At 52.2% G+C, this 18,103-nt stretch overlaps 1 protein-coding gene and 1 long non-coding RNA gene across 3 annotated transcripts; one reads left to right on the top strand and one right to left on the bottom strand.

Annotated features, from left to right (window-relative positions):
- Positions 1-1,217: 1,217 nt before the first annotated feature.
- LOC131815624 (acid-sensing ion channel 2) lies at positions 1,218-6,760 on the bottom strand. Its single transcript, XM_059147411.1, has 2 exons — positions 5,992-6,760; positions 1,218-1,229 (listed from the first exon to the last, which is right to left on the bottom strand). Exons 1-2 carry the CDS (start codon positions 6,544-6,546, stop codon positions 1,218-1,220), a joined length of 567 nt encoding a protein of 188 aa, XP_059003394.1. The 5' UTR covers positions 6,547-6,760.
- Positions 6,761-6,920: 160 nt separating this feature from the next.
- LOC131816263 (uncharacterized) lies at positions 6,921-16,137 on the top strand. Of its 2 annotated transcripts, XR_009347992.1 has the most exons (5): positions 6,921-7,324; positions 7,637-8,319; positions 10,544-10,599; positions 14,896-15,005; positions 15,574-16,137. It is a non-coding gene; the product is annotated as an uncharacterized LOC131816263 (long non-coding RNA). The 2 variants fall into 2 exon arrangements; XR_009347991.1 differs by having other exon boundaries at positions 6,921-8,319.
- The last annotated feature ends 1,966 nt before the right edge of the window (positions 16,138-18,103 follow it).

Here is an 18,103-nt window from a genome sequence, read left to right as displayed (position 1 = left end):
AACAGGTACTTAGTTATGACCCTAAAATCCAAGGAGGCTGAATTAAGAGGGGTGGTTACCACTGGCTCTCACAAATTATCCCCAGCGCTTCTGGCAGAAAGGACAAAACAGAGCCCACAAGACGGGTACTGATCAGACCTAGCTTTGGATTATGCTTTGACTCTAAGTGGACCTTGGAGGGAATCTCTAACACCCTGAACACGACCCCAGGTTCCCAAGAAGAAGAGAGAGCAAGCTGACGCTGATTGGCCGTGTGCTGCATGCCAGACAGGACACTTGATGCACAAAAGGTGTGGTCCCAGGCATGCGGACACACAAACGTGCATATATTGTGTGACCCAATGGAGATACTCTCAAGTCCCAAATAATACCTATAATTGCATCTGCGATGCTACCATAGGCAATTTTTTTCTTTTTTCTCTATTCCTTCCCCACACTGCCCAAGTGTTCAGCCATGAGCTTGGACTGTTTCTGTCATCTGAAAGCATATTATTAAAATAATGACAATAATGAGACATGTCATCGTGGTGCCAGTGGGATCCCAGATACCTACGCTGGAGAAGGAGGCTGAAAAATTGTTATCTCCCTTTATATCAGCCAGAGTGCCCTCTCACCTTCCAGTAGCTTCAAGCCCACTTGACGCACTTGGAAGACACAGTCTGAGAGCTTACCATGTGCTAAGCACTTCTAAGCCCTGAGAATAGAAGGTCAGGAAAGACAACATGTCTTACAGGGAAGAGGAACAGAAATAGGCAACGTATAAGAATTATCCGTGGTTAAAGAATTCAGGTATTAAATCAAATCATCTCTGAGGGCTCTTCTAGCGTAAACACTTTATGAGTCTAAGCCTAGGAAAGGCACGGTGAGTGCTCTGACGGAGGAGGGAGCCAAAATTCTCTTTCAAAGACAGAGGAGGAAGAAATTCATGCAGATTACGGCCATGGAGGTGAGGGTTTGGCAGTGGTTTCCTGGAAAAGGCTATAGAGATACTAGAGCAGGATTTTAAAGGACATGTCGGATTGAAAGAAATAAATCTGGAGGTGGAGGTTGGGGGGGGGGCAGCCAAAAGTAAGCTCAAAGAGCCCACAAACAGAGGATTCTGGGTCAGTTCAGGAAACAGAAACCAACTTGTAATTGACAACTGGCCACAGGCGGGGCCATATTTGGCACCCACTGTGCAGAGAGCCCATCCTTCAAGCCGAGATGCCTGCTGTCAACTAGCCCTCCGTCTAGAGGGGATGGGAAAGGAGCGGTGAGCTCTCAGATGGCAAGGCCCTGATGGGAAGTTGGAACCGCTGCAGAGCAGGTGCGCTTGGGTGGACAGAGGCGCCTGTGCGTGCAGTGATGGGACCCACTGTAACAAAAGCTGTATACCTCATACGGAGGTCACGGAGTTCCTTGCAGGGGTCGGAGCAGACCAAGCCCCCCAGGGGTAAATCGGTAGCACAGAGATGCAACAGGGGAAGGCTGGGCGGTGGGGAAGGAGAGGATGTTTAGGCCGCAGAACTCCAGGGGAACCAAAGCCCAGGGAAAAGTGGAAATCTAAGCATTGCAGAGAACGAAGAACCCCATGAGCAAAGCTCTACAGCACTGTGCTGTAGAGCTAGTGGTTAGTCACAGTAAGGAAGAGTGGGAAGAACACTGGCCTGGAGTCAAGAGAGCCAGCATCTAGCGCAGGCTCAGTAATACTCCCGTGGGCCGCGCAGTAGAGCAAGGGGCCTGCCCCGGATGCACCAGGCCTCCTCCGCCACACCCAGGCTCTGGGCATATTCTGCTGCCCTGGTGGGGTACAACCTGAGGGACAGGTATTACTGTTTTGATTCTTAAAATGGGGAAACTAAGGCTAAGAAAAGTGCTTAAGATCACAGCGCAAATGGGGGTACCGGGAGAATTCCAATACAGCTCTCTCCCCAAAGCCCCCAGTCTTCATGCACCTGCTCCTTGTGTAATAAATACGGAGAGCTCAGCCATGGACCTGCCAGCCTTGGGCAAGAATTCCAAGCATGTGAGCCTCCGAAACCCTCACCTCCACATCTTTGTGATGCTATGTGATACAGGTGTCTAAGCTCCAGATGTGCCGCTAGCAAGATCTCACTGTGGAGAGACCGCTCTTTCAGTAAGAAATGCCTTTCCTAAGAAATCTCAAAAAAAAAAATTTTTTTTTAAGATTTTATTTATTTGAGAGAGAGAGAGAGAGCACAAGCTAGGGGGAGAGGCAGAAGGAAAAGCAGACACCCAGCTGAGCAGGGACCACTCCCCCAACGTGGGGCTCAATCCCAGGACCCTGGGATCATGGCCTGAGCCAAAGGCAGATGCTCAACTGATTGAGCCCCCAGGAGACCCAGAAATCTCAAGTTTAAAGCACAAACACACACAACTATGGAAATCGAGTTAAAAGTGCCAACTGAAGGATCACTTGCGTTCCTGAACTTGGAGACAGATGAACCCCAGTGTGAGGAGCAGAGAAGCAACGTGACATGGTCACATTTTAGTCACACACAATGGAGTTGCCACCTGTCAGCAATAGTTAGCTATCGAACCCAGCTGGGACCTCCGCTCTAAGAAATCCCACCACCACAAGGCTGGGCTTTAACCCTGGGCTCCAAACAGAGAAAGCAGCAGCCCCCTCCGGCCCCCTGGTTAATCCTCACAGCAGGACTCATGACCTGACTCCTACAGTGGGCTGCAAATAGGGCAGGAACCATGGACAATAATAACCCTCCTCCTAGCAAGGAGAAGGCCCCCCACTCCAGCCTTCCACCCGCACATGTCACAAAGTACAAAAAGACATTCACTTAGTGTGTCTCCCATGGTTCCTCCTCCCAATAACCCTGTGATACATAAAAACACATATTAATAGATGTTACATGACCAAGTCGAAGCCTAGGGAATAAGCTAGAAAATGACGGAGCTAGGATTCAAACCCATTCAAGCCAAGAATTGGCTCCTGATCGTTAGATCATCCAACGTCACGTCCGTCACGTCCAGAAACATCCCATCCAGACCTCCAAACATGCTTCCCCCGGAAGGGCAAACACATGCCTATCTGCATTCAGATGGTCCCACGTGAGGGCTAAGGGTGTACCCACATCAGCATGGGACACACGTGTTCACGTGGCAGTCAGCACTCCACACCTGGCTTCCTGGGACTTTTAACCTCCACAAACAGCCTTTCCCTGTGCTAGAACCATGGCTCATTCACTAATTAAAGGGTATTACGCACTTCATTGCACACGAGCTAAGAACTTGGAATAAGAAACCTTATGCAAAAGCCTTAGCCCTGGAGATAGTGCTAGGTATGCTTTATGGAGAAAGAAAAACAGAAAAAGTGATCCACCTGGGACCTCCCCTCCCCCATACTTCTCTAATATGTCAGCCACAGCACATTAAGCAAGAAGCCACCCAGCTTTGGACAAACCAACGGAGAGAAGCAGAGAGAATGAATGAGCAAGACCACCCCTGAACTAGACTTCTCCCATAACGACCTGCAAGGTCCTCCACCCTCTTATGGATGCCAGAGCCTCGGAATCAGCATACTAGACTCTAGGCCAAAAGGGACAGGTGTACAAAGGGGGAATGGGAAGGATTACCCCTCACCGCAAGGTCTTGGGATAAACCTGGCACCATGTCCCCTCTCATAGAGGCTCGGCATGGCATCCCACTGCCATCAAAAGGGGAGAAAGATCAGCCGTCCACCTGGGGCCCCCTCCAGATTTCCTTTCTGACACTTCCCCAATAGCTTGGGGATCCAGCCCTGAGGCTCACACCCTTTTCAGTGCTGGGGGAGGTCAGACATTGAGGGTCAGTCCAAGGGGGAACACGCAGCCAGGTCCGTCCTGGGTTTGGTGAGGACAGCCGGTCACTATGTAACAAACCATATCCACAAGCAATTTCGCTATTTGAGAGACAACCTGGAGAGGTCAAAGGCCCAGGTGAGGCTGGAAGGCCTGATCTCTGGCCTCTTGAGACTCCAGTGATTCAAACGATGGGTTAAGCGCAAAACAGCAGCCGTGGGTCTAAGAACCCTGCCTTGGAGCTGGAACTTGATCATGAATGGAGAGGAAACCACTAGTTGGACACGCAGTTATGGGGATGCTTGGGAACTCGCCCAGGGTCTGCTACCGACTGCAGTTTCCCTGTGTGTTCCATGTGTGTTCAGGCAGACAGAGGAACAGCTGAGAGCATGTTCGAGCGGGCAGATGCAGTGGTGAAGCCGAGCGTTACCACGGCACTAGAAAGCACGGGTGGGAGACAGGGATCGTCTCAGCCTCCAGGAATGCGTCACTGTCCCCTTCTCGAGCCACCTGAGACATCATGTGTGCATGACATGTTTCAGGGTCCTGTTTGCTCCATTTTGAAGGACTCCCAGGATGGCTGGTCCCTTCCCCCCAGCCCAGACCCTCTTCCTCTTTAGTATAAAGAGGTTACCAAGGATTTTGTTGTGTTCTCCCTCAGTGTTTAAAAACGAAGGGTAAAAACCGCACCCCCAGGAACCAGAGCTCTATGGACGCAAGGGGCAATGCCCCTTCCTCTCTGGCACTCTGGGCTTTTCCAGAATCACAGACCGCCACCTGGAATCACAGAGGCTGCAGGCAGAGCCTGTTTGTGGCATTAGCAGAAACTACTCAGAGCGAGAGACCGGTACGCAGTGGGCCAGAGAGCAGGTGGGGAGTGGATGCACTCTCGGCAAGGTAGGGCGGGTCTCCCTTAGGCAGAGGGCCCACACAAGTGCGGAGGACAGAGTCCAGTTCTTTTGCAACTGCTGCACCTGCCATCCGGAATCTACCATGGCCATTTAGCTCCAGGCTCTGAGACTCCAAAGCTCCGGGTTCTCCCTAAGGCAGCTCTGGGAAAAGCAGCCACCCTGGGTTTCTGAAGGGTCCCACGGCCCCCAGTGCCCCAGACTCGACTGGAAGCAAGGAGGGGTATGCAGCTGCAGTCTGACCCCTTATCCCGAGTTCTGACTGGCAGCCCACTAATTGCACAGAGGACCCCAGCAACGACAGCTCTCTTCCCATCCGTTCTTTGCCCCTCTAGGAAGCCCCATCCTGAACGTGAGCCACATCCCCCTCCGCCTTTCGTCTTTACTCAGCTCCACACTCCTCCTCCAGGCTTTCCAATCCCACAGCTGCTCGCCCCCTCCCCACACCACTCCTCTCACAAGCACGCTGTTAAGCGATTGCACAGACAGCAAACCGAGCCTTTGAGTTTCAAGCCGAAGCTTCCCAGACGAGCCAGCCTGAACCCCCTCAGCCTCATGGACACCACACTGACCATTCTCCTACACACGGGCCTCCACTTACACGCTCCTCTCGGGCCCAAGCACCCTGGATATCTCTTTGCTTCCAACCTGCCAGCAGACCAGGAGACCCGGGGTCCCCCGGCCTCTCCTCTCCCCACACGGAGCTCGGAATCCACACAAGAAAAGGAAGCCCCGAGACTTCTACCCCTGTGCAGCATCAGCTGCTCCAGCAAGCTCCCAAAGCCACTGGAACCACCCAGGCTGTCTGGGGCCCCACACCCCCTTCTCTGGCAGCTTCAGCTCCAGCCCAGCCCACAGGATGCAGTGCCTGATGCCACTTCCGAGCAGAGAAAGAGAGAGAGAAAATGCCACCTCGTCAATGACAAGCTGTTCCAATCACACAGCTCAGATCCCAAGTGCCCTGGACAGCGGACAGCTCCAGCCTCCTCCCTCTGGTTGGGAGGGAAGCCAACTCAGCACATCTGGGGGACCGATCCCCCCACCGCAGGCCCCCTGCTCACCTTCCACATCTGACCAGGCAACCGTGCCCATCCCAGCAGGCAGACTTCTCCGACCAGTCCCAACAACTCCGGCCAACTACCCTCTTGGCCTTCAACTCCGGCACCACACTCTCCCTCCTGTTCCAAAGCACAGGGAGAACACCCTCAACCCGCCCGCCCTAGCCGAGCCCAGCATGGCACTTCTCAAGAGAACCAAGCGCAAAAGTGAGCTGAAAGCCAAGTACTCACCGTGGTGAAGTCCTGGTGGCCGCACTCCTGCCCCTTGAACTTACAGTAGAGCATCATATCCTTCAGGTCATGGCCCACGCGGTGCAGAAACTCCAGCATGCTGAACTGCTTGGGTTTGTAGTGTTTGAAGTTGGCCTTCTGCCGCAGGGCCTCCAGCACCGCAGGGTCAGCCAAGTGCGGGTCTGGGATCTGCAGGTTGACGTCGAGCAGGGCCAGGAGCTCCCCAGCATGGTACAGGTCGTTGGTGGTTAGCCTGGAGAAACGGAAGCCATTGAGGTTGCAGAGGGTCACCGCTGGGAAGACCAGGCTCTGGGCCACCACCTCATCCACCTTGGTGACGTGCTGGTAGGAGAGGTAGTAAGACACCCTCTCCGAGCTCTCCACCAGCAGCAGGCCCAGGGAGCCCACGAAGGCCACGGCCCAGAGCACACGCCGGATGGTCATCGGCCCATACACGAAGATGTGGCGGATGCCGTGGAGGGTGGAGGTGTTGGCGAAGATGTGGATGCTGGAGGGCTGCAGGCTGCCCTCGCTGGGGCTCTCCTTGAGGTCCATGGGGACCCTGTGCAGTTCCGCAACTGGCTTCAGGTTGATCCAATTCCAGGGAAGAGTTCCCAGTCCTCGGGCTCTGCTCAAACCTTGACGTTCAAGGGAAAGAACACGGCAAGGCACGCATCAGGCCGGGTGCCTTGAGTTTATGCCGGGAGCCCAGCCGCACGCCGCCAGGGGTGAGTGTTTATATAAACCCATTCAAACTCTAGCTCCTGATTTTTTCCAGGCGATAAGGAGGGCTGGTTTTATTTAGGGAGACACCAAGGTGATGTGGAAGAGATGTGGGTGGGAAGGGAGAGCTTAGCCAATGGAAATAAAGTCCTCCCCCCTACACACGCCACTAGAGACAAGATTAAAAGCGAGAGCGAGGGAGAAAATGCTTCAAACAAGTCGCTCGGCAGCCCGGAGCCTGTTAACCCGTGCATAATGCCCCGCGTGGAGCATCCCGGGCATGTCGCGCGGCCACGCTGATGCACTGCGGGCGGGCGCTGCGCGGAGCCTCCCCGGCCGCCGCCGCCGCCGCTCCGCTCGCCTCCCCGCGCCGCTCCGGACCCCGGATTCCGCTGCTCGCCGCCGGCCGCCGGCCCTCCTCGCCGCCGCCTCCAGGCCCCCGTCTCTCGCGGGCGGAATTCCAAATGCCGGCGGGCCGCGGGTATGCGGCCAGCGCCCGGAGAGGAGGCAGCGCGCGACCGCGGGGAGAGGCGCGGACCCGGAGGCTGGCAGGACGCTGGGGCTCCACGGGCCTTGCCTCTCCAACCCCCCCAACCCCCGCCTCCCGGAAGTAAGGCGAGACCCAGAGGGCGCCCAGGGAGCCGGCCTCCTCCCCTCCCCCCGCCTCCCCTCCCCGGGCTGCTGGGTGGGGGGAGGGGGCAGGGCGGGAGGTGGGAAGGGGGACCGGGACCCCGCGAAAGTTTCTTTTTGGCCATTTGCGGAGGGAGCTGGGGGGAGGGGGGCTCGCGGAAGGTGGAGAACTGGCCCTGGGAGGGAGGACGTGACACCCCTCCCGGTGGATGGCAGGGAGGCACTTGATAAACTCCCAGGGTCCAGGTGTGGGGGTGGAGGCAGCATTCCTTTGCCCGAATTCTGCTCCCAGGTCACACTCGGCCTGGGGTCTCCAGAGGGGAGATACGCAACGTGGGGAAGGTAAGGAGCCATCTAAAACCACAGTGCGTCTGCCGCTGGCCAGCCGAGCGGTAGGGGAACATTCCAGGGAGTGAGCAAGGAACCTATCCTCGGATGGAAGGGCCAGGCGTCCCTTGGAGACCCAGAGAACGAGCAACAAGTAGACCCCCTCCTCCCCCGAACTGCTGTCCCAAGGGTCTGTATCTGAAGAAAGACAGCTGGGGTTCCAGGTAGGGCTGGCTGCTTGCATTTCCTCTGGGCTGTGTGTGTGTGTGTGTGTGTGTGTGTTGCCCCAGGATTTGCCAGATGGAAGCACAGCTGGAGATAGAGGTGAGAGCAAAGGATTGGGGTTTCAGCTGCCTACCTCCTTTTCCTGAAAATCCCCTGGAAGTCCGCTCCTGCTAGCAGGTGGGTGTGATTTTGCCTGGTGTCAAGGATCAAATGGCCAGAACCTATATAATCAGTGGTGCTAAATCCTATCAGGTTGGGAGGAATGGAAAGGTCCAGGGGCCACCCCAGTGCACACAGCCAAGCTGGGACAGAGCCACAAGAAGGCGCCTTGTTCAGCCAACCTGGTGTCCCCAGGGCAGGCCAAGCTTAAGTACTCCTTGGAAGGCATTTGAGAAGAAAGCAGCCTTGGGAATGTCCCTCCTGGTTTGTATCTACTTCAAAATATTTCTCCATCCCATCTGCCCTCTTACCAACCCAGATCCAAACAGAACAGTATCAGAAGGCTCTCAGGGGCAGTAAACATGTGACACTGAATTAGCAGTGTATTGATCCTGGGAACTCAGAGCACAGAAGTATGGCACAGAAGCACAAATGGAAGAGGCTAACCCACCTCCCACATGGGCCATCTCCGAGGCCCCTGAGCCCTGCGTGTAGGGCTGTCTAGATAGGCAGAGGGTTTTCAAAACAAGGGCGCCAAAAACAGGAATCTGTCCTCTGTCAAGACCTGTGTGAGGCTGTCTTATCTCATATAACCCTCCCAACCATCTTGACAGGTGTGTGCTGTGGTTGCTTACCTCTATTACACAGATAAGAAAGTAGATTCACAGAAGTGAGGTATCCTCGCTAGGTTACACAGCTGCTAAGTGCTAGACCTGGGCCTTGAACTCAGGCAGGCTTGCCTGGAAAACACAGCTCAGAAAGCAGATCCAAATACTCCTTCCCAAATGTAGGAAGGGGGCAAGCATTGCTATCCCACTCCCCCATTACACACGCACAAACACTCATCACGTACTACTTCCTCCTTCCACATACAGAAAGCAGCCAAGTCCTCCTTTCCATCAGGCCACATCCCTGCTGTTCATTTTCCAGCCCAAGGCCCTCCTTCATGGGAACACTTCCCCGATGAATCTCAAATTTCAGCTCACCAGTCTTTTTTTTTTTTTTTTTAAGGTTTTATTTATTTATCTGACAGGCAGAGATCACAACTAGACAGACAGGCAGAGAGAGAGGAGGAAGCAGGCGCCACACTGAGCAGAGAGCCCAATGCGGGGTTCGATCCCAGGACCCTGAAATCATGACCAGCGCTGAAGGCAGAGGCTTAACCCACTGAGTCATCCAGGCGCCACTCACCAGTTTTAACAAGTGTGCTGAACTCCAACTGCACCAGCCCCTCTATTGCTTTTAGGGGACACGAAGAGGAGTAAGACACATTTCTTACCCTTGATAACTCGGGCTTCAGTGCCAGGAGAGGTGGTATTGGTTTATAGACTGGCCCCAGGACAGAAAGGGCAAGAAGAGGTGGAGAAAGAGGCAGACCTCTCCGGAGTAGTAGGCGGCGGGTTTACAAGCAAAGGAACTTAACTAACCTGGCTTGTCTTGGGCTCGGCAAGTCCTTCAGCTCTCCACATCCCGCAGGTTAAATGTTGACATAGAGGCCATCACTGGATTCGGTCACATATGCCATCCAGTACTCGCAACAGCACCTCGCTCCCTCAGAGCTGTGTCCATGGGCACCTTCTAGCACAGGGAAGGCAAGCAGAATGCATATTCCAAGGACAGGGAACACGGTGAGGAACCTCTGATTGCCCTGGGTCAAGCTCGGGGTTAAGCCGTGGTCACGTCCTCTCCGTCAGCCCTTGCAACATTTCGCCCCTCATGACCCATTCTTGTAAGCTCACCTGCCCCCTCCTCCACCACGTACCTACCCCTCAGTAAAGGGTTTCACCTGCATGGAGGTGTCAAGCTCCAGGTGCAATGAAGAGCAATAGGATAGGCACATGCAAGAGAAAACACAAATTAATTATCCCCCAAATAACCCCCAATTATCCCCCAGTTTTTCCCATGAAGAGCCCCATGATCCAAATCGCTGATTTCTGAAGTCCTCTCAGTTGGGGAATCAGATCCCTCAGGACACTCACTTGTGTCCTTGTGTGATTTTAATAAAGAGGAGACATCAGCGGGCTAGATAGAAGCAATTTCCCCATCTCTCACCAGGGATGAGCACACAACATTCTGTTGGGATAATGGCACAGGTGCCTCCTCATGAGGCAGCAATAACGTCCAAGGCCATCTTATTTTGGAGGACAGCTTTTTCCATTAGACATTCCAGTGTTCAGTAAAGACAGGTTTTGCCAGTTCCCATTTAAGGCTTGCTGGGTGAATTTAGTAAGGGTTTAGGCATGTGCTGTCTTCCAGGCCAGTGGAGGGGACAAACACAGTGGCCAAATGATTGTAGCAGTGGAAAACAGAACATGTGCGCTTGGCCTTGGGGAGAGAGAGGTTCGCAGCTGGAGGGACGTCACCCAGCTGTCCGTACCATACGTGTTGGCAGCAGAGGCAGCAGGGGGCGGGGGGGGGTGTTGAGGAGATAGACCAGACCCAGACCCCCACGTTGTCCCCACTCTTGATAGTGCCTGTTCCATTCCAGGTAGAATGTTCTCGACGGGTCAGCTCTGCAGCGGGATGCAGGATCCCCACAGAGACGTGAGTAGCTCCCCCTCACCGAGGGGTGCAAAGCAATTCACCCATCCTGGTGGGATGTCTTATTGCAGATTCCAGTAGATAATGCCTCTCCCGGGCGTTGTGAGGCTTGGTGTTTTCAGCAACATAGCACATTGATCCACGGGAATAGTCGGGGCTATTTCTAGAAACTTCCATACCTTATGGCATTGGGTGTCTCCATAGGGGCCCCCATTCTGGCATATGGAAGAGCAAGCCCTATTGGTTGATCATTCAAATGTATGGAAGCCTGGGACAGTGCTTCAGGCCTCCTGGACACAGGCGTTTTACTTGTTAGTAATTCAGTCTGCTGCTTTAGCACTCTGTTTTTTTCTTTTTATTATGCCTGCTGCTTGCAGGTTTTAGGAGAGTTGGAACTTGCTTTCTATGTCCTGTTCCTGGGCCTGGTCTTGCACGTCATGACCTTTGGAATGTGACCCCTGATGACAGGGTATTTGGCACGTGCATCCCTACATGGTACTCAGCTTCTCTAATCCTCGGATGGTGGCAGCCTGGTTTTCAGAGTGATAAGGGAAAGCTCGAGTTAGGCCAAGTGTCCACACAAACCAGGCGTATTCAGAATCCTAACGCAGAGGGAGGGAGTCAGTAGAAGCAATTTCCCCATCTCTCACCAGCTAGAAACTCAGGTAGTTGGCTCCAGACCCCTCTGGCTAGGGCCTGGGGCATTGTCCATAATGTGCGGGCACTGCATTAACCAAGTCAGTGTATTTCAAGGGCAATCCAGTATCCTTGGTAAGATGCCAGTCCACCCGGGAGTTACAGTGGCCATGCTTCCTATGCATCTAATCAGCTATATCCCTGAAAGATCAGCTGCTAAAGCTTGTACCTGATCTAGGGCAGCACCATCCAGGTGGCCACAGGGCTTCTGAGCACTGTGAACTGGGAGGTGGAAGTCAGGGTTGCCTCAGGCGCTTGCAAGTGAACCCAAACATTGTTCCACCTTTTCTGACCTCATGAGGGCTTATTCATGATCATCTACCTCCAGCTTCCCCTGTCCAAGCCATAGGGCTCATCTCTTTGGAATAGTCCACTAGCAGTCAGTGCAAAGGGCTGGTGGCCGGGACTCACGAGTCATCACAAGCCAACCACTCTGAGCTCAGCCCATCAGCTGCTGTGGGTCCTTCCTGAGTCCAGGCACCAGCAGGAATTTCCCCCACTCCCTTCCTACAGGCCGCAGGAACGGCTACAAGAAATGAGAGGGTGGCATCTGGAGGATCTGTGTACTCTACGGGGCCCAGCGGCACCCCCACTCCAGAAACCGTGGGCTGGTGGACAGGCTGCTCTTCTGCTGCAGGCAGGCATGGCCCTCTGGTCACAATGAGGGTTTGAACATTGGGAGAAGGGAATGGATAGAACATGTTCTCAGCCTATCCTCTGATGGAAAGGGGAGCACGTACTGTGGCCTGCTGTTCCTTGGTTTAGAGGCTCCACCTGGCGGAGAACTGTGCATACTGCTAGGAACTGAAGCTCTGGGGGACCCTGTCAGGTTTCTGTGCTGTTCCAGAGCTGGGACCCCAATGCAGGGTTATTTTCTCCTTCTGCGCTCTCTGCCCCAAGGCTCCACCCCTCCCTTCTGGAATCCCAGACCTGTCTAGCTCAAGAGGTAGCCCTTCGTATTCTTAGGGGCTTGATAGTCCGGTACCTTCCAAACCACAGCTTCTTTTTATTTTAAACATCTTAATTTTATTTTATTTTTTCAGTGTTCCAAGATTCATTGTTTATGCACCACACCGGGTGCTCCATGCAATACGTGCCCTCCTTAATACCCACCACCAGTTTCACCCAACCTCCCTACTCCTCTCCCCTCCAAAACCTCAGCTTGTTTCTCGGAGTTCACAGTCTCTCATGGTTCATCTCTCCTTCTGACTTCCCCCAACTCACTTCTCCTCTCCTTCTCCCAATGTCCTCCATGTTATTCCTTATGCTCCACAAGTAACTGAAATCATATGATAATTGACTTTCTCTACTTGACTTATTTCACTCAGTATAATCTCTTCCAGTCCCATCCATGTTGATGCAAAAGTTGGGTATTCATCCTTTCTGATGGCTGAGTAATATTCCATTGCATATATGGACCACATCTTCTGTATTCATTCATCCATTGAAGGGCATCCTGGCTCTTTCCATAGTTTGGCGATTATGGACATTGATGCTATGAACATTGGGGTACAGGTGGCCCTTCTTTTCAGTATATCTGTATCTTTGGGGTAAATACCCAGTAGTGCAATTGCAGGGTCATAAGGTAGTTCTATTAATTTTTTTTTTTGAGGAATTTCCACGCTGTGTTCCAAAGTAGCTGCACCAACTTGCCTTCCCACCAACAGTGTAAGAGGGTTCCCCTTTCTCCACATCCTCTCCAACACTTCCAACCACAGCTTCTGACACAACTCGAGTCTTATCTGACCAAATGACTCCCCAGAACTTTATGCTGGTGACTGGGCCTTGAATTTCTATGGGTTCACTCCCCCCCCCAATTCTCTCCTTTGAGACAACACCTGCAGAGTGTCCCGCTGCAGAGACAAGTCTTTATGTGTTAACATTATGTCATCAACGTCATGGGCCCATGTTACTGACGTGTGGGAGGAGAAAGGGGACAGCTCTGCAGTGACCAACCCATGACATATTGTGGGGCCAAGAAGGGAGCCCCAGGGAGCTGCCTGAAAGGTCCATTACTGGGGCGCCTGGGTGGCTCTGTGGGTTAAGGCCTCTGCTTTCAGCTCAGGTCATGATCTCAGAGTCCTGGGATCCAGCCTCGCATCATGCTCTCTGCTCAGTGGGGAGCCTGCTTCCTCCTCTCTCTCTGCCTGCCTCTCTGCCTACTTGTGACCTCTGTCTGTCAAATAAATAAATAAAATCTTTTTTAAAAAAAAGAAAAAAAGAAAGGTCCATTACTGCCCCTCCCACATGAAGGTAAATTGAGCCTAAGTTATCAGAAATCTGTACTTGTCAGTCTTTCCAAGAATCCTAATATATATGCCTGTTTCCTGCCAAATATAGTAGTTCAACCTGGCAAATAAAAATCTTCCACACAGCTCCTCTTAAGGATGCTTTTTATTAGATAAGACTCAATTACAATGAACAGTATGGCTTATACACAAACATCAGATATTCCAGGATCCTTAAAAATATTTTTATGGCACTGTACTCGTTCAACATTCTCCTCTTTGGTCTGATTCTCAGCACCTTACCCATTGTCAAGGTGGGTATGTATCGGGGGTGTGCAGACTGGGTTTAGATTGGGTCTGTTTGGCCCAAACATTCAGGCTCTGCCCTAATTTTGTGTAATTGTGGGTTTTGTTTTGGGGGGGGGGAGTTTTTTTGGTGAAAGCGAAATATCAAGTGCATGGCTAAACATTAAGGAAATTTCCAGATTAATTCATTTGCAAGTCAGGCAATTTAATTCCCCACTTAAACAATGTGCTGAGATTTTGGCTCTGGTAAATGTATCCACTTGGGAATGAGTAAATGGAGGTATGGATGAATTCATTTTCTCTGACACTGATGCTGCTTTTCTGAGACGCAGCAAGGGAGACCCTCTTCCTGCCCTGGGGACTCCGAGGTCGGTCCTGGGCCTGCAGCTCAGGGAGGGTGAGCACAAAGGGCAGAGTGCCGCCTCCTGCAAGTGGTAACAGGTAGGAGGGCCAGGAAGCTCAGATCGACTATGGGCTCGAATGCTAATTTCCTATGTAACCCATGCTAGGTAGCACTACTGTCACCATCACTCCCTAATTTTAAAAAAGGGGAAAAAGACACATTGTTTTCTCAGATACAGATGGCATTCTTTTTTTCTTTTTTCTAAAGATTTTATTTACTTATTTGACAGAGAGAGAGAGAGATCACAAGGAGGCAGAGAGGCAGGCAGAGAGAGAGGGGGAAGCAGGCTCCCCACTGAGAAGAGAGCCCGACGCGGGGCTGGATCCCAGGACCCTGAGATCATGACCTGAGCCGAAGGCAGAAGCTTTAACCCACTGAACCACCCAGGTGCCCCTACAGATGGCATTCTTATTTCAAACTTGGAGAGGCCTCGATATACCTTTTCTCCTGACTTGTTGTCATTGCCCTAAAGAAGGTTTAGAGATCAACTTATAAACCAAAGTAGGTCCTGTTTTTGGTTGATTTATAAGTACACACCTCCTGCAACTGCTTAGCAAATTGTTTGTCGCGAAGGGTGTACCAGGGTGGGGCAGGGAGCAAAGGCGGGCATTCAGTGTGTGTCTCGTTGAGATTTTATTTCCAGTGGTTTTATTTTTGTCCTTCCAGGAGAAAACTACAGAAGTCGGTCCATACAGAGAGGACTTTTGGGATTCAGCTACCAGTTGATATGAGCCTTGGGATGGATTTAACTTGCTGGGTGGCCTTTGGAAAACCAGGTAACCTCTCTGTGCTGTTTCCTTCTTTGGGCCTCCTGCACCAGGTTTCTATGCCACTACAATTTGACACGATCCTTGACCAAATCATAAATGCCTTGGTAATGGGATAAAAATGAGTTAGAATCTGGGATTCTGGTCATTAATGCCATGTCACCATCTGCTGGAGTGGGATGATGACAAGGTCAGGTGAACCCCAATCACCCAACACTTGTTAAACATGCGGGGACCAGCTCCATCCTCCTTCTGCCCCCTCCGCCCCCCTGAATCAGAATCTCCAGGGGGTGGGGAAGGCTCTCTTCCTTTATGGGATTATGGAGGGCAGAATGGGGACCCCACCAGAATCAGCCACGTTCCAGGAGCTCCTCCTATCTATCCGGCATGCCAAGCCATTTTCCAGAGTGTTGCACTTGGCATTTCCATCTGCCTGGAAAGGTTTCCCCCAGGGCTGGCTTCTTCTCATATGTCACCGGCTCGGAAGGGACTTGGCTGGCCTCCCTGTCTCCACCCTCTACCCCGCTCATGCACCCATCACTTGTTTCTTTTTCTGCACCCCAACATGGGGGCACAGGAGGTCCTCTGTGATGTGAGAATTCCCTTACCTCCAAGGCTGAGGCTGCTTCTTGGAGATGCAAGAATGGAGACCCTCTTTGGATCCTGAGAAACCTGTGCCCTGTCCTGAAACCAGCTCCTGAGAAGGTGAGGGACACCTCCTACCCCCCAGCGCTGTCCACTGATTCCCCCACACGGGAGAAAGGAAGACCTCAGTGGAGCCCGAGCCGGTGAATTCAACAAGGAACTGTGCACCCGAAAAACCTCGGTTGGGGTTACTGGATGCAAAATCCTGAGTCTGGAGGCTGTTGACAAGGTTCTCCCCCTTCTTCATAGACTACCAAAAAAAGAAAAGCTGGTAGATGCTGAGGTCACATGTGAAGCAAGTCCTACTTACCTACCCAGTGTTACTGGGTTATTCCATTTTCACTCCCCCTGCCTGAATGGACAGCTGACCCTGACATTTCCCATACAAGCTTTTCTCTGCTTTCCTAATCTGATGGGATAATGATGTCATAAAGAAATAACTAAAACAGTAGGTGCTTAATAAATGCTTTCTGGTGTGAAATAAGGAAGACAGTCATGGGACAGCCTCCAAACTCTTCCTTACCCTCCATCAATTTTTTGATAGCCAAAAATTGGTTTGTAATAGGAGTACTCACTCCTTTAGCACTGAATCAGGGGTTCCTTTCTCTTATTGTGTTTGCTTTCCATGAGACACACCTACCCCTAGTCTTTTCGTCACCTAAGGCCTGACCCCTCCGGGTAGGCTGAGCAGAGATTCCTGGAGCACATCTGACCTGTCCAGTCCCTCTGCTTAAAGACACACATTTCCCTCTCACATGAAAAAAGCAGGTCTGATTCAAATCTACCCAATGAGTAAAAAATGGTGCCCAGGACCTGAGGCATCGGCTCCTGATTTAATGTTACGTCATCTCCCTTCTCCATAGGGCCTGACAGCTCCCCTCCAATCCCACCACTCCCCATCCATTCTCCGTATTAGTTGCCTTCTCTCAATACTCTTTATTGTGGGGGCACCTGGGTGGCTCAGCGGGTTAAGCCTCTGCCTTCAGCTCAGGTCATGATCTCAGGGTCCTGGGATCGAGCCCCACGTCGGGGTCTCTGCTCAGTGGGGAGCCTGCTTCCTCCTCCCTCTCTCTCTGCCTGCCTCTCTGCCTACTTGTGATTTCTCTCCGTCAAATTAAAAAATAAATCTTAAAAAAAAAAATACTCTTTATTGCGTATTTCTCTCTTCCTGTGTCTTCTTATTGGATACTACTGCTGCTCTTTTCTCCCTGGGAAGGAAGGAAGAGAGAGAACCCATTGCTGTTTGTTTTCTCTCAACCCCCAGAGCCAACTGCTTAACACAGGAGGGCAGAGGCACAGAGGGCCCTGAAGTCAGCCCGCCACAGACAGGCTTTCAGAGACAACTTTATCGGCACCCCCATAGGTGGGCCATAGGTGAGCTGGCGGTGACCAGGGCAGCCGAGAAATACGCGGTGCCTAAGAGCTGGACCTGCCATGCCACCAAGGGGAACTTCTTCCCCCTCCTCCTGGTTAGAACAGCTTCTGATCTTCAGGAACAAGTGGTGGGCGGAGGTGAGCAGAAGTGGGGTCACGGTGTCCGTGGTATGAAGTCCCACAGAAGAGCCACCAAAGGCAGATTTTCAAGAGCTTTTGTGGAAAGAAAATGAGGTAAATGCCTTTTCACTCTCTCCATCTATATATAAATATAAACAGATGCCTATGGGTCCATGTCTCCTTTTTCTGTGTCTGATTATGCATTCCGTTTAGCATGGGTTGATGGCCTGCTAATTTTGGTCTAGGCACTTTGATAAAGCAATCTCGGAGGACGCCAATAGCTAAGAAACAGCATGTTTCTTTCTGTTGTTGGGGAAGGTCATGGAAGACCCCCGCTTGACCAGGGAACTGGGTGGGCCCAGACAATCAAAAGCTTCTCGGCCCCTCCCCTGTCCTTGGAATGTTCACTCCGCCTGCCATTCCCACAGTGGGAGCTGCTTGCAAGGACACAGCCTTGAGAGTAAGGCACTGTTGAAAAACTAAGCGGTATGTGCGACTAGTTCAGGCCTATCTAGTTCAGGCCTCTGTACAAACGTTGAAGGCTCTGGCAGGCGATGCAGAGCTGTACCCATCTTGAGGCGGCCAGGACACAAGCCCTTTAGGAAGTTCCCTTGCCTGTTAAAGTTCCTCCTACCAATCTGGAGAGGTCTGGCTGTTTCCTAGGTCTCTGCTTGTCCTCCGTACAGATGCCGGTTGTCAAACCAACAGATGTCCCCAGGGGGTGGGCAGGGCCAGGGTCTGTGCCTATTGCAGAGAGATCCCTGAACTGTGGGATATCGGGGGACATGACATTGAAACACCCCATTACATTCTCTGCACAGACTGCATTTTCACAGAGGGAAGCAAATCCACATGGGCCGGGAGCCAACATCTCATTTCATCTGTGAAGTTATCCTGTCCATTTTACAGACAAGGAGACTGAGGCTTCAGGAGGTAAGCAAATTGCCCACAAACCCCGCTGCGGGTGT

This window comes from Mustela lutreola, chromosome 15, assembly GCF_030435805.1.
Source record: "Mustela lutreola isolate mMusLut2 chromosome 15, mMusLut2.pri, whole genome shotgun sequence".
NCBI lineage: Eukaryota > Metazoa > Chordata > Mammalia > Carnivora > Mustelidae > Mustela > Mustela lutreola.
Note: the sequence above shows the minus strand (reverse complement) of the source record. Positions and strands in the feature narration are given on the sequence as shown.

What these genes read in the sequence shown, in the direction of transcription:
- LOC131815624 (XM_059147411.1), bottom strand. Translation starts at nt 6,546, where the DNA reads ATGGACCTCAAGGAGAGCCCCAGCGAGGGCAGCCTGCAGCCCTCCAGC.